General features: G+C 38.4%; 1 protein-coding gene across 4 annotated transcripts in view; it reads right to left on the bottom strand.

Moving 5' to 3' along the window:
* Positions 1–5,587: 5,587 nt before the first annotated feature.
* CLCN3 (chloride voltage-gated channel 3) overlaps positions 5,588–15,773 on the bottom strand; it is a 101,065-nt gene continuing 90,879 nt past the window's right edge. For 2 of the 4 annotated variants that reach the window (XM_004758101.3, XM_004758103.3), the window contains 2 exons: positions 10,277–10,352; positions 5,588–8,564 (listed from right to left, as the gene is read on the bottom strand). In XM_004758101.3, coding sequence (XP_004758158.1) covers positions 8,406–8,564; positions 10,277–10,352 — 235 coding nt within the window. In that variant the 3' untranslated portion in view covers positions 5,588–8,405. The remainder of the gene's footprint in view (positions 8,565–10,276; positions 10,353–15,773) is intronic. The other 2 variants (XM_004758104.3, XM_004758105.3) reach the window with 1 other exon arrangement.

The raw sequence follows: 15,773 nt of genomic DNA, 5'->3' as shown, positions 1-15,773 counted from the left end.
CAAAGCTGCATTTTAACAGTATCTATCTCCAAGGGGATACTGTTATACAGTATCCGGGGATACTGATACCCGGATATGTGGTCCGGGTACCTATTAGGTGTATTCTTTAAAACAGTTCTTTGACTCAGAGTATTTACTAATCTATGTAGTACAGAATATTGATACACAGTATAGTATACTAACCAGTATACTATTAATTTAAAGTTTACTACTGCAAATTATATCATTGGATTTATAGTAGAGATTTGTGATTACAGCTGTGTTTTACCAGATTCATACCCTCCTCAAGCCTGACAAAATGTCCTTTGCCTTAAGAATAAGAGCACAAACCATGAAATATAAAATAGCCAACTCTGCGGATTGGGCTGAAGCTTTTCCCCCTTTGTAAGAAGTTCAAGGTAAAAAAAAAAAGCCCTTGGGTCATCTTGTAAGGGTTTTTTGGCAGAAGATTGACTTGACTTAACCAAAGAACTTTTATTTAATTGTCAGTCTCCAGAGTCACTTACCCTGTTAGCTGTCTCCTTAAGATAGTTTGAGATAACTTCCTATTTTGACATTAAAGTATGAGCAGTCTATGAGCAAACACTTCCAGCCAGGATTTTTAATATGAACAGCTTGTCTCATCTCCCCAGTTAAGCTGCAAATTTTTAAAGAACACGTATTTTATCAGTATATGTCCCTCTCAGTAACATAAATCTTTGAGTATGTATTTTTTTTTTTTTTTTCAACAAAATGACCCTATTCCACGCTGCTCAGTAAGTGCCAGATAAAATCGCACTTGCAAGATTTGGGAAACCACTGAGATGCTCTTGAAGTAAGAATTCTTGACTTCTCAGACAACAGAATGTCTTCTGAAGTTAAAAATCCCCTCTGCTACTACAGCCTCTACCTAGTATCTGTTCTCCTTCCCATGGTCCAGGCTGCCTTTGTAGGACATTAAGATGCTTTCTTCGAGAGAGATGTTTTATATAATAGTGTAGCCAAACTACACTGAAAACACCCTTGTACCTTCCCTTTCATTACCAGAACTTTCATAGTTCTGATGTGAGGTCTCGAGTGGTTTTAAGGAACTGCCACATTTGAGTGCATAAGCAGCTGCCGGTCCTAGCCCCATCTGAATGAAGCTGTAAGATGACAGGAACATTAGCTCACACATACTTTGATTAGAAAAGCTGACCAAATCATATTGGGTCTTAACTAATTGAACATTTTAGAAGCTCCTGAGCTTTTTTCCTCAGACTTCCTTAGTTTCTGAGGTACTTAATACTGGGGGCAGTATTCAGAAATAGTTAATATAGATCTTTTAAATACTGACTATTCAAATAAGTTCAGAAATCTTATACGAAACCAATCTGCTTGGCTAGAAATGTTAGCCATTTAATTCTGCCATTCCTTGATCCAATAATTTCAAATATAGTTTGTAGCTTTTTTAAAAATATGCCTTCTTGTGATCAGTAATATGGATTGTAATAGGATTTCTTACCAAGGAACAAAGTGAAGTGAAGGGGGACAAAAAAAATAGACCAGTTTTTCATCCACCCTTATACAAACCTAAGATGAATGTGTATTTTCAGAAAGCTAGGCATCATGTAACAGCCAAGACTGAATTGGATACCAGTGCCAATATGGCTCTTATAATCTTGATACTGTAGTTGTGGATTTCCAATCTCAAACTCCCAATTTGTGTCAGAGGGCTGCAAACAGGTTTCAAACAGGTTCCAACTACTGAAATTTTTCATTAAAGAGGAAGATCCTTAGGTAATACCAAACTTCTCTTTTTTCCCTCACTGAAGCACAGTCTGCTAAAAACCAGTTTGCTGAATATTTTTATCTACCTAGAATGTGGCCATCCAATGGCTCTAGTCATTTCCACACGCCGCCTATCTACTTCTGTTCACAGAACACCTTCTAGGGGCCTACACTCACAAGTGAAGTACCTTAACCCAGTAAGAATTTAACAGAATCACTATTCAAATTTAGCTGAGCTCATTCCTGGAGCTTGATAACAGTTTCTGAATGACCTCTCAAACACTCACCTAGAAAGATACACCCAAGAAAAAAATGAAAGCTATAAAAATCCTAAGAGAGTGCTACAAACTACTTCGCCACAATGACAGATACTATCTACACAGATGATCCTTCTGATAACTTAAACCTCACAGTTTTTTTCAATATCTAGACCAGGGTGAACAAACTAGGGCTGAGGGCCAAATCTGGCCCACTCCTCCTTGTTTTTGTAGATTAAAACTTTATGGAGGCGCAGCCACACCCATTCGTTTGCGTATTATGTGTGCCTATAGCTTGGCAGAGCAGTTGGCAGTATTATGGCCCCCAAGCCTAAAAGATTTACTATCTGGCACGCCACAGAAGAAAATTTGCTGACCCCTGATCTAGACGGTCCCCCTCATTAGCCATCAACTCCAAAGTCACACCCTAGACCCCTGTCAGCACAATAATGCAAACCTAATCTGCTTTAAGCATCCTACTGTCCGAAATATCATCACCCATCTTTTCCTCTCCTCTAGTCCCCACCATAGCCTACAACCAGTTCACTGATCTAACAGCCCTTTTCACTATTCTTCACTCACTCGGCATTCTAGCTTCCCTCTTCACCCACCCTTATATTCCACTCTCCATCCTTATAATCACTCCCTGGCATCTACTCCACTGCCCCTCTCTCCATTAGTTGTACTTACGTTAGAACCTTAAGCCTGATAAAAAGCTGCCTACTCCTGCTTCTGCTTGGTATCAGGTGGCTGGGGAGAAAAATAATAACCATGACATCTGGTCTTGTTTTAACCTCAGGTTGTCATACTACTGCCCATTCATCCTACTACTTCCACATCTTTCCTCAAACATGCAACAATACCTCCCAGCCCTCAGTTTATTTCACTAGGAAAAAACAAGCAAAGTAACTTCACAAGATCTCACCCCACACTACCAACTACCCAATATTCTCTGCCTCTTCCACATTGGTATGACTTGCTTAATGTCCCACTGTGCCCCCAAGATGCCATCCCCTTTCCTACTCAAAGACCTCTCCCCTCTCTTCAAATCAATTTTCCCTCTCAAATATTCCTACCAATAACAAAAGCTGTAATATCCTACATCCTAAAACAAAACACTGTCTTTCACACATTGAGTTTTCAGAAAACTCAGCAAGAGCTGAAATAGCTGCCTTTTGGGGATGCCTGGGTGACTCAGTTGCTTAAGCATCTGTCTTTGGCTTAGGTCATGATCCTAGGGTTCATGACAGGTCTCCCCGCTCAGCAGGAAGTCTGCCTCTCCCTCTCTCTTCCGCCCCTTGCCCACACCTGCTCATGCTCTCAAATAAATAAAATCCTAAAAAAAAAAAATAAAAAATTGCTGCCTTCAGTTCCTTTAATCAATCCCTGTCAAACACACTCCAATCAGACTTTTGCCCAATCTCTCTGAACCAGCCTTGGTTAAAATTATCCATTATCTCCCACTAGGCAATTTTCAGCCCCCATTTACTTCACTGGATCAGCAACACCCGAAAAGTTGATCCTCCTTGAAACTTATTCATTTACCTTAGGGGACCACCTTTCTCTTAAAGCACCAGTATTCCCCCTACCTCACTGGTGGCTCCCTCTTTGCCGGCCCCTCATCACCTCAAATCTAAGTATACATGTATGTCAACGTTCCTGGCTTCTCTTACCACTTAATCCCATGGTGATCCCCTCCTGGCTCAGGATGATACCTCCCAGATGGTCTCTTGGGCTGGACCTTCCTCCTGAACCTGAGTCTCTGTATATTCGATTGCCTAATTGACCGCCCCACTTTGAAGCCAAAAAGTCATTTCAAATTTAATGTCTAAAACCAAAATTCCTCTGTAAACAACCTCAAATCTAGTCCTCCTGAAGTCATTCCCAATTCAGTCAGTGGCCATTGGAAACCTCCTTTACTCCTCTTGTACCACTCCACATTTGATCCATTAGCAAATCCCGTCTATGCAACCTCCAAAACGTCTATAGAGTCCAACCACTTGAACGACCTCCACCAGCCCCAGGCAGGTTCGAGCCTCTATCATATTTTACCTTGGTTATTCCGAGAGCCTTCTAATTGCGTCTCCCTCCTTCCACCCCTTCCTCATTATAGTGTATCCCCAACAAAGCAGCCAGACACCACGTTAAGTCAGATCATGTCACTTTTCTGCCCCACTGGCTTCCCATTTTATTCAGAATAAAAGTCAAACGACTATATTCCTAACTTCTTTCTTCCTCTTACACCCTACTCCCCACTCCAGCCACAGTGACCTATTTGGTATTCCTTCTGTCAGGTATATCCTACCTCAGGATGTTTGCACATACTACTTCCTCTTCTCAGAACATTCTCCTCACAGATAACTATCATTCCCTTACTTTTTTTAAGATTCTGCTCAAATGTCACCTTAATGCTGAGGCCCTTTTTCATCACCCTCTATAAAAATCCCCATTACTGATTTCTCTCCATTAGAATGGGAATTATTTCCTGACTTATGTATGCCTAGAACTGTGTGGCACACAGGAATAAGAAAAAAAAATCTGCTGAACTAACTAATTTGTGATATGTATCATCATCTGACATACCATGTATGTCTGTCCCTGCTAGAATGTAAGCTTCAGGAACACAGCACAGTACCTATCACACAGTAAGTATTCAATAAAAGCTCAGTGAATGATCAAATGAAATGAATGATTAAAAAAAAAAAACTATTCCAGACTTTTTAGTCCAATAGCTTTAACTTTTCAGTCCAAATAGCTTTACTTTAATGAATTTAGTATTAGACTACTGAAATCTTTTAAGAATTCAAATGTTACCACCTTCTTTTAGGCAGTTCTATTAGCAAATGTACAATGGAATTTTTTTTTTAAATATTTTATTTATTTATTTGAGAGACAGAGATCACAAATAGGCAGAGAGACAGGCAGAAAGAAAAGGGGAAGCAGGCTCCCTGCTGCGCAGAGAGCCCTATGCAGGGCTCAATCCCAGGACCCTGGGATCATGACCTGAGCCAAAGGCAGAGAGACACTGAGACATCCAGGTGCCCCTACAAAGTGATCTTTTAAGAAACATGTAGGAGTGCCTGGGTGGCACAATTGGTTAAGCGTCTGTGTTTCGCCGTAGGTTGTAATCTCAGGGTCATGAGACTGAGCCCCAGGTTAGACTCCACACTCAATGCAGAGTCTGCTTGAGATTCTCTTTCCCTCTCCCTCTGCCCCTCCCACTCTCTAAAATAAATAAATCTTTTTAAAAAAATCATGTAAATCATTTACATGTTTTAAATTCATGCCAACAACATAATATTTCTTTTTTGAAAGTAAACTGGTGTGAAATCTTTCTGTAAACCTGGAGATTGCACTGACAAGCAGAGACTCTCTACTATTGATGGTAGTGTTTATATCCTGCTGTTTGATTCAGCATCTATTCCTTTTGTCACCCCCTTGCCTGTCTTTGTAACCTGAGAGAAGCATTCTATTTGTCACCTCTTTGAGGCTGCATGTGCCAGGCATATTGGCCTACACTGCATAGAGCAGCAGCAGAAGTGGGAGGATATTACAGATATAATTAAAGGCCAAACCACACATTGTCATACAGATTTTAATAGATTTTCTGATTAACTCATCACAGTAATCATTTTTACTGTAATGATATGCAGCTTTACTACACTAGTATAAATAAAAACAGATAAATACAGCTCTAGGCAACATCACAGATTAACAAACTAAGCATTCTTCATGAACCAAAACTGAAAACAATTATTAATAAGAGATGCTGACACCCTTGCCCATTCTCATCATACCTTCTCAAAAAGGGTACTCCAATAAGGCGCTCCACTTATTATTTTGGTCAATTAGTTTGCCAATTAGCCAGGCACATATATTTCATGGTCTCCACTATTTCATCATTTGGTTGAAAAGTAGACACACCTCAAAATATCAAAAAGAAAAGTGGAACAGGTAGTATTACTGAAGAAAACCACCGAATGCATTAGAAATACAACACTCTTCCTGTATTTTAGCAGTAAGACACATCAAGGGATAGAAACATACCAGGAAGAAAATTAATATCTACCTTGAATATCCACCCTGAAATGTCAGTCTGTGAAGCAGGATGAGCAATGGGACAAGGACATGAAATCAAAAGGAAACATGGAAAATTAAATCCATGTGACGTTTAATGTTACAAAGCTATCTGCAAAGAAGCTGGTTTCTTCTTTGAAGACTCAAGACAAACAAGCCATTCAGTAGCCAAGGCTGAGGAGTTCACACTGCAGAGACACTCAGGACAAGATGAATAAGATATATAGAAGTATCATTTAGAAAAGATTTCACTCCAGATGGCCAAATGAACTTTGAAGGGGTAATTAAGAAAGCTTGAAGTCTGCCAAAAGGGTGGGGGAAGTAAACTCAGACAAAATACTGATTTTAGGCAGATAGCAAAATGAGAAATGTTTCACAAAATTCCTAAAATGTTGTTCAACTTTCAACTGTCATTCTAATATGGCTTCATGATCTAATAAAGCTTCAAGATCTTACAGATATATTATTTTTAAGAACTAGGAAGTGAAGAGTCACTTCCAAAATGTAAAAACGGCTCATTGCTGGTTACGTTTCAGAAAATGTCTGTCTGCAAAACTCATTTATTACCAAATTGGTAATTCATTCATTACCAAGAATGCATAAGCCCAGATTATTTAGGCCAGTCCTTCAAGTAAACTGCTTTTGCTGATAGTGAATTCAGACCATGATTCAGACAGACATTTCCAAAAACAAAAATTCCAAACACACCCCAGTACATTTTCAACTCATCCTGCAAAAATGTACACTGTGGATACTCAAAACATTAACACTTACGGATGTGATATACCCCAAGATTCAAAGGTTATGTTCAGATTAATATTTTAACTGCTACCTTTGCAACTGATGTTTTCAGTTGTTTGATTTTTTCTTTAAGTTAACATTATTTAACTTTTGGTTTTAATCTGCAAAGTGATTTCTCGTGTTTTAAGTTTCTAGTTAATGAATCAAAATGTACAGGTCTGAAGACATAATCCAGAGGATGGCAGTGAAAGATCAGAAAAAGGTTTATGTACACATTGGATCATAGACAAATAACCACAACCTCTTTTTAAACCCTTGTTCCCAGTGTAAACTTTGTTCATATCTCCATATTTGTAAGTCTGAATTAGTCTATAAAAATCACATTAAAAAGGTAAAATTATTTAAGCGCGATATTAACTGATCTGTATTTTATAAATTTTAATCCATAAAAATATAAATAAGAATGGTAAATTTTTAAGAAAAGAAATATACATTTAGTGCAAGTTATGAATTACATTTCTTCTTCAGTGTCAGCAATAAAATATCTTGAAGAAAGAAAAAAAAAATGACTGATCTAATTTCAAGAAAAAAAATTCCAGTGTTTAAACATGCAATTAATACCAGATACAGCTAAACAGAATACTTCCTTCTCTTTACTGTCAAAGCAGCAGCATTTTGTTTCCTTATGCTGAACAGTACTTGTGTATTATAGTAGTTTTAGAATAGAAAATTTGCATAAGACCAAGTCACATTATCCATAAAGTCTGAGAGAAAAAAAACAAAAAGAAAACTCTTTATCCTTACAAGTCACGTTCAGTGTTGTTGATTCTGAACCACAATGCACACAAGCTGAGAGATTTTGTTCACGGTTCATTCAAGATTTTACCTGTTTGATTTGCCTTTGTTGTGGTGCATGTGACTGCTCCAAGCATTTGGTGATGGTACAAACTACATGGTTAATGGCACAAGAAACACTCCCTTCTTGTGATGAAACTTCAGTAAAATCACAGTACATCTCAATATGAGAAAGGACTGTTTCAAAAGGGCACACCAATTTAAAGAGGCTTTGTCACAGCTCAAGAGAGAAAGAAAAAAGAGAGAGGGAGAGAGAGAAAGGAAAGCTCTTCTGGAATGTAGAAAGATAATGCTTAACTATATAATTCATGAATTAAACAGAACAGTTTTGATACAAAAGGGCAAGACCTTGCAGTCTTATCGATGGCTCAATTCAAAGTAATCCCTCCAGAAACAGGGATGCGAATGCGTCTGTGCGACATCGGAGTAACAGGCCAGGTGCTCCGGGTGCTCCAAGAATGCAGTGCCCCCTCTGCCAACGCTCCAGCCCGCGGTCCCGGGCACATCCTCAGCTGAATGCATCCAGTGCAGAATAGGAGATGATTTGCTGCTGCTCTTGGTTAGACGAGGAAAATATCTCACTCACTTCCTTGTCGCTCCTTTCCCTCCCCAAACAATTCCTCCATTCCACCAGCAGTGTTTGCAAACTGTGTGGCAAAAGCCCGGCTTTTAGATTTCTTTCTTTCTTTTTTTAAAGGACAAAAAAAAGTAGATGACTCCCTCAGGTTAAAGAGTTGTGCTATTCAACAAATGAACTTCCTCTTCTGTTTCCTCTCTCTCTTCATCTATAGGATTCAGTTGAACATTATTGAAGCGGGGTCTTGGTTTGCCGTCTGGGCCATATGACGGAGGATATCTTTTTTTGTTATAATGCCAAGGAGGCGCCTGAAAGCAATAAACAGAAGATTGCTATTAAAATAAAAGGGAAAAGAAAAGAAAAGCTAACTCTATAGCTAAACCCGTTTTGTTGACAGGAAGAGAGCAAAGCAAGCACTGTGATTTTATATTTTCAAAGAGTATTTTACTGGTAAAGATATTAAATTATCCAGCAACCATCCTTTGATATGAAAGTATCATGGTTACTAACAGTACAATGTCCTTTCCACCAAGACTCTTGAGGACTGCATGCCTCATTGAAATAGAGGTACTTTGATTCATGTATGCCAACAAAAAAAGTAAAAAAAGAAAAAATGGGAGGATGTGTGAACAAGAAATGATACTGATCCCATTTGAGAAGGAAAATTCATTGCCATGATACCAAGAAAGCAATAATATGTCTGACCAAATCTCCTCAATATTCCATTTTTTTTTTAAAACCAAACGTAACCAACTTCAAAAAAATAACTTAAGAATTGCCCAGTTGTATGCAGAATCTTCATGAAAGCACATACAATTGAGATAGTCAACAAAGAACTCCAATCCGAAACTTCAGAGCCCCAAGAATAAATCTAGAAAACAACCCAAGTTTCTAGTACACTCATCAATGTTTTCCTCTTTTGATTTTGGCCAAAAAAGGTAAATACAGTGCTTTTATGAAAGTCTTGGTTGTTAATGCTTACAGTAAAAGGTGAAAAATCAAGAAGCAATCCTAAAAGATTATTATAGGTGAAGCAGAAAGCAGAATGAATGAGAAGCTACTTATTATTCTGGTTAGTAGTTTTTTAAAAAAGGATGCATGAAACACTTGTGAAATATTAGCATACAACAGGAATACATAATCAGTTGTGTACTTAAGCAAACTGGGACGGGTTTTATATAGGTATGACAATTGCAGGGCAAAATAATTTCAGGCATTAATTGCTAAAGCCAGACAATTTTTAGGTTATAAGGTAAGGTAATTCAAAATTTATCTTTAGTCATGAAACCACTAGGACATAAAGCCAGTTAAAACAAATGCATCTGACCCCAAAAGCTGCTCACAGCATTCTGGAAACATCATACAAAAGGGGCACACATATAATCTAGGTACAGTTCACTAATGAAACAGCAGGACACACATTCTTGACTGTGAAGGTATGCAAGGTGTAGCAGAAAAGGAACTAATGTTATGATCACAAATATATACAACATTACACACTAGTTAGTGTGCCCATAAAAAATCTGTTAAACATTCGGCAATTCTAACACTGCTAAGCTCAGTTAAAATCATTTGTGAGCTTAGATTTACCACAAGACTACCACAAGATTAGGAAACATAAAAAAGGAGGAGGGTTTTTTGGGGGGCGGGCGCAGACATTTTTAACCAGTCAAGCACCTTCTGAGATCAGTGTATCTGCTAAGGTAGACAAACTTGTATTTACTTTAAGAACGTCCAATAATATTTACTCATTTAACTAACAAATTGTTTACAGTTCTTAAATTGCAACCAATGACTTTGATGAGAGACATTAACTTCTGCTAACTTCCTGTGAACAGAATCTTACAAATATCTAAATTAATCTTGCAGACATAGTTTATGAGATATAAATGTAATTGGCAGCATGTAGGATCTTTTTATTCAGCAGATAATCTGGGACAGACAGAACTGAACAGTTCACAAGTTTCATGCTTCCTGACTTCTAAGGTGTCTAATGAGGAGATCTGATATATCTAATCACCAAGGGTTCGACGTGCTGCTTTAGTTGCTCGAGATGCTCTAATATGTTCTTCTTTGTGATGATCCCCAAGACAATCCTGAAACAGATCATGTTATGCTAATAACTGTGTGAGAAATTAAATTAAAAGAGGTTCCAATCATAATGATAAAGAATGAGAAAAAAATAAAAACATGAACCATAAGAATGCTTTTAATGAACTTTAAAAAACTAAAAACAAAAATGATTTGAAATCCTAGGTCCTATTTGCATAACTTTTACAGAGTTTCATAAGAGACATGATACTATTTCTAAATATTGGTGAGTTGTTTTCTTTTTAAATTAAAAATCAAAATCATAAAAGTTCACAATGAATATGACTATAAAGAAAAGTACAAAAGAAACAATATCAATACACAGCTATAAATTTCTAAAACTTAGCTTCATTTTCAGTGTTCCTTCATTAGGGGAAAGTATTTTTCTAATTTCTAAAATGTCCCAATGCTGCCACTATTATTTGGATCTACCTCAGCAGTGTAAAGGTAGAAAAAAGCTTAGCCTCAATTGCCTATGAGGAGACTTAAGAAATCCCATGGGTTGGGGTGCCTGGGTGGCTCAGTTAAGCCTCTGCCTTCGGCTCAGGTCATGATCCCAGGGTCCTGGGATCGAGCCCCACATCAGGCTCTCTGCTCAGTGGGGAGCCTGCTTCCTCCTCTCTCTCTGCCTGCCTCTCTGCCTACTTGTGATCTGTCAAGTGAATAATAAAATCTTTAAAAAAAAAATCCCATGGGTTTTACAACTACTTGGGATTAAAATGAAAGGCAATGTGCACTTAAATAAATAATGCCAACCAATACACACATCCCCTAGTTTTTAGGACCTACTGAAAGCTACTCCTTAAAGTAAGCTAATAAGATATATTTATGAGTAGAGGTCAAAATGACTTTTACATTATGCATTTTTTTCTAAATGATTACTTCTCACTTAATCTATCACTATTATAATATGAAGCAAAATGAGGGACATAAATTCTCACAAGGATACTTGAAAATAATCAGATTTATTAGAACAAAATCCTGGTTACTGGTTTTATAATGGAAGAATTCAACTACAATATATAGCAACAAAAATAATGAAAGTCAAAGGCTTTAAAAAGCCTTAATCTTCAATTCTGGAAGGCCATCAAGAATGCCCATCAGGGTATTGGACATTTCCTTGGTGATCTAGTTAAGTCAACTTTACTATTCAACTGCCTTTGAATATTATGACTTCTTAAAGAATGTCACCAGAGGATGTCACTTAAAGAGTAGTCAAGGCCTACAGATACGTCAGTTATAAAACAGTTATTAAGGATGATGCCTGGGTGTGGGGGTAGGAAAGCAGGGAGGGCACGCATTGGGAAAGGTAGAAACGGGTTCTCTGCTAATGTTTTCTCATTATTTAAAATAATGTACTGATCCTTAAGAACAAAATAAATTGAAAAGTTGTCAGAGGATACGAACAAGTTCTCCCTCCAAAAAGGCTCAGAAAATGCACTTATGAAAGAAAAAATGCATACATAAACTAAGTACTTAATCACTCAATGAATGATCTTTTCAGTGGGACAGAAACAATAAAAAACCATCAACTCACTTTAGTTTATAGTTGGGAATCAGGAAATGTAAAAAACCTTAACAAATAATTCCAGTTTAATTCTTACTCATTCTTTTCTTTTCAATTATATATACAATGATTACTTCAGTTAGTATATTAGTAAGCTCTGCCAAATCACAAGGTACACAATGAGGAGAGTTACAGATTGATTAAGAACCAAGTGGCAAATTTGGATATTTATATAGTAATCTCTATATTACAAAGTAATGATCCTATAAAAAGGAGGAAATAATGTACTTCCTATGGAGAAAAGTGATTTGAGAAAAAGAAGGCCAAGTTCAGTGCTTTATTAATTGCAGGAAATACAAAGAAAATCAATGCAAAATGTAACTTATATAAAGAATAATTTGCTGTTTCCTTGGGCAGCTAACAAGCAATGATTTAAGAGTTAACAGAGCCATGTTTCCAAAATATGTTCCGAAAACACCAGTCCCAAGAATTCTTCTGTGCTCTTTCCTCCATCAAAAAAAATTAAAAAGGGGGAGGAGGAGTCAAGATGGCGGAGAAGTAGCAAGCTGAGACTACTTCAGCTAGCCAGAGATCAGCTAGATAGCTTATCTAAAGATTGCAAACACCTGAAAATCCATCGGCAGATTGAAGAGAAGAAGAACAGCAATTCTGGAAACAGAAAAACAACCACTTTCTGAAAGGTAGGACCGGCGAAGTGAATCCAAAGCGACAGGAAGATAGACCCCGGGGGGAGGGGCCGGCTCCCGGCAAGTGGCGGAGCAACAGAGCACAAAATCAGGACTTTTAAAAGTCTGTTCCGCTGAGGGACATCGCTCCAGAGGCTAAACCGGGACGAAGCCCACGCAGGGTCAGCGTGGCCTCAGGTCCCGCAGGGTCACAGAAGGATCGGGGGTGTCTGAGTGTTGCAGAGCTTGCGGGTATTGGAACGGGAAAGCCAGCTACAGAGACAGAGCCAACAGTAAGCTCACAGCTCGGTGTTACCTTGAACCGGTCGCAGGCTCGGTGAGCCCGGAGCGCGGCCAGAGGTCAGGCAGAGGGGAGTGACTGGGCGCTGTTCTCTGAGGGCGCACTGAGGAGTGGGGCCCTGGGCTCTCGGCTCCTCCAGGCCGGAGACCAGGAGGCCGCCATTTGTATTCCCGTCCTCTGGAACTCTACGGAAAGCGCTCAGGGAACAAAAGCTCCTGAAAGCAAACCCGAGCGGATTACTCACCCCGCCCCGGGTAAGGGCGATGTAATTCCGCCTGGGGCAAAGACACTTGAGAATCACTACAACAGGCCCCTCCCCCAGAAGATCAACAAGAAATCCAGCCGAGACCAAGTTCACCTACCAAGGAGTGCGGTTTCAATACCAAGGAGAGCAGCAGAATTCCAGAGGAGGAGAAAGCAAAGCACGGAACTCATGGCTTTTTCCCTGTGATATTTTTTAGTCTTGCAGTTAATTTAATTTTGTTCTTTTTCATTTTTCGTTTTTTTTTCTTGCCTTCGGGTAAATTTTTTTTTAACTGTTAACTTTTTTCTTTTTTAACGATTTTTTACTAGTTTATCTAATATATATATTTTTTCTTTTTTACATTTTTCTTAGGTGGTTTCTTTTTTTTTAATTCTTTTCTTTTTTTTTCTTTTTTCTTTCTTCCTTTTTGAACCTCTTTTTATCCCCTTTCTCCCCCCTCACGATTTGGGATCTCTTCTAATTTGGTTAAAGCATATTTTCCTGGGGTTGTTGCCACCCTTTTAGTATTTTACTTGCCCTTTCATATACTCTTATCTGGACAAAATGACAAGACGGAAAAATTCAACACAAAAAAAAGAACAAGAGGTAGTACCGAAGGCTAGGGACCTAATCAATACAGACATTGGTAATATGTCAGATCTACAGTTCAGAATGACAATTCTCAAGGTTCTAGCCAGGCTCAAAAAAGGCATGGAAGATATTAGAGAAACCCTCTCGAGAGATATAAAAGCCCTTTCTGGAGAAATAAAAGAACTAAAATCTAACCAAGTTGAAATCAAAAAAGCTATTAATGAGGTGCAATCAAAAATGGAGGCTCTCACTGCTAGGATAAATGAGGCAGAAGAAAGAATTAGGGATATAGAAGACCAAATGACAGAGAATAAAGAAGCTGAGCAAAAGAGGGACAAACAGCTACTGGACCACGAGGGGAGAATTCGAGAGATAAGTGACACCATAAGACGAAACAACATTAGAATAATTGGGATTCCAGAAGAAGAAGAAAGAGAGAGGGGAGCAGAAGGTATACTGGAGAAAATTATTGGGGAGAATTTCCCCAATATGGCAAAGGGAACGAGCATCAAAATTCAGGAGGTTCAGAGAACGCCTCTCACAATCAATAAGAATAGGCCCACACCCCGTCAACTAATAGTAAAATTTACAAGTCTCAGTGACAAAGAGAAAATCCTGAAAGCAGCCCGGGAAAAGAAGTCTGTAACATACAATGGTAAAAATATTAGATTGGCAGCTGACTTATCCACAGAGACCTGGCAGGCCAGAAAGAGCTGGCATGATATTTTCAGAGCACTAAACGAGAAAAACATGCAGCCAAGAATACTATATCCAGCTAGGCTATCATTGAAAATAGAAGGAGAGATTAAAAGCTTCCAGGACAAACAAAAACTGAAAGAATTTACAAACACCAAACCAGCTCTACAGGAAATATTGAAAGGGGTCCTCTAAGCAAAGAGAGAGCCTACAAGTAGTAGATCAGAAAGGAACAGAGACCATATACAGTAACAGTCACCTTACAGGCAATACAATGGCACTAAATTCATATCTCTCAATAGTTACCCTGAATGTGAATGGGCTAAATGCCCCTGTCAAAAGACACAGGGTATCAGAATGGATAAAAAAACAAAACCCATCTATATGTTGCCTCCAAGAAACTCATTTTAAGCCCGAAGACACCTCCAGATTTAAAGTGAGGGGGTGTAAAAGTATTTACCATGCTAATGGACATCAGAAGAAAGCAGGAGTGGCAATCCTTATATCAGATCAATTAGATTTTAAGCCAAAGACTATAATAAGAGATGAGGAAGGACACTATATCATACTCAAAGGGTCTGTCCAACAAGAAGATCTAACAATTTTAAATATCTATGCCCCCAACGTGGGAGCAGCCAACTATATAAACCAATTAATAACAAAATCAAAGAAACACATCAACAATAATACAGTAACAGTAGGGGACTTTAACACTCCCCTCACTGAAATGGACAGATCATCCAAGGAAAAGATCAGCAATGAAATAAAGGCCTTAAACGACACACTGGACCAGATGGACATCCCAGATATATTCAGAACATTTCATCCCAAAGCAACAGAATACACATTCTTCTCTAGTGCACATGGAACATTCTCCAGAATAGATCACATCCTCAGTCCTAAATCAGGACTCAACCAGTATCAAAAGATTGGGATCATTCCCTGCATATTTTCAGACCACAATGCTCTAAAGCAAGAACTCAACCACAAAAGGAAGTTTGGAAAGAACCCAAATACATGGAGACTAAACAGCATCCTTCTAAAGAATGAATGGGTCAACCGGGAAATTAAAGAAGAATTGAAAAAAATCATGGAAACAAATGATAATGAAAATACAACGGTTCAAAATCTGTTGGACACAACAAAGGCAGTCCTGAGAGGAAAATATATAGTGGTACAAGCCTTTCTCAAGAAACAAGAAAGGTCTCAGGTACACAACCTAACCCTACACCTAAAGGAGCTGGAGAAAGAACAAGAAAGAAACCCTAAGCCCAGCAGGAGAAGAGAAATCATAAAGATCAGAGCGGAAATCAATGAAATAGAAACCAAAAAAACAATAGAACAAATCAACGAAACTAGGAGCTGGTTCTTTGAAAGAATTAATAAAATTGATAACCCCCT

This window comes from Mustela putorius, unplaced genomic scaffold, assembly GCF_011764305.1.
Source record: "Mustela putorius furo isolate JIRA1106 unplaced genomic scaffold, ASM1176430v1.1 tig00000242_pilon_pilon_pilon, whole genome shotgun sequence".
Taxonomy (NCBI): Eukaryota; Metazoa; Chordata; class Mammalia; order Carnivora; family Mustelidae; genus Mustela; species Mustela putorius.
Note: the sequence above shows the minus strand (reverse complement) of the source record. Positions and strands in the feature narration are given on the sequence as shown.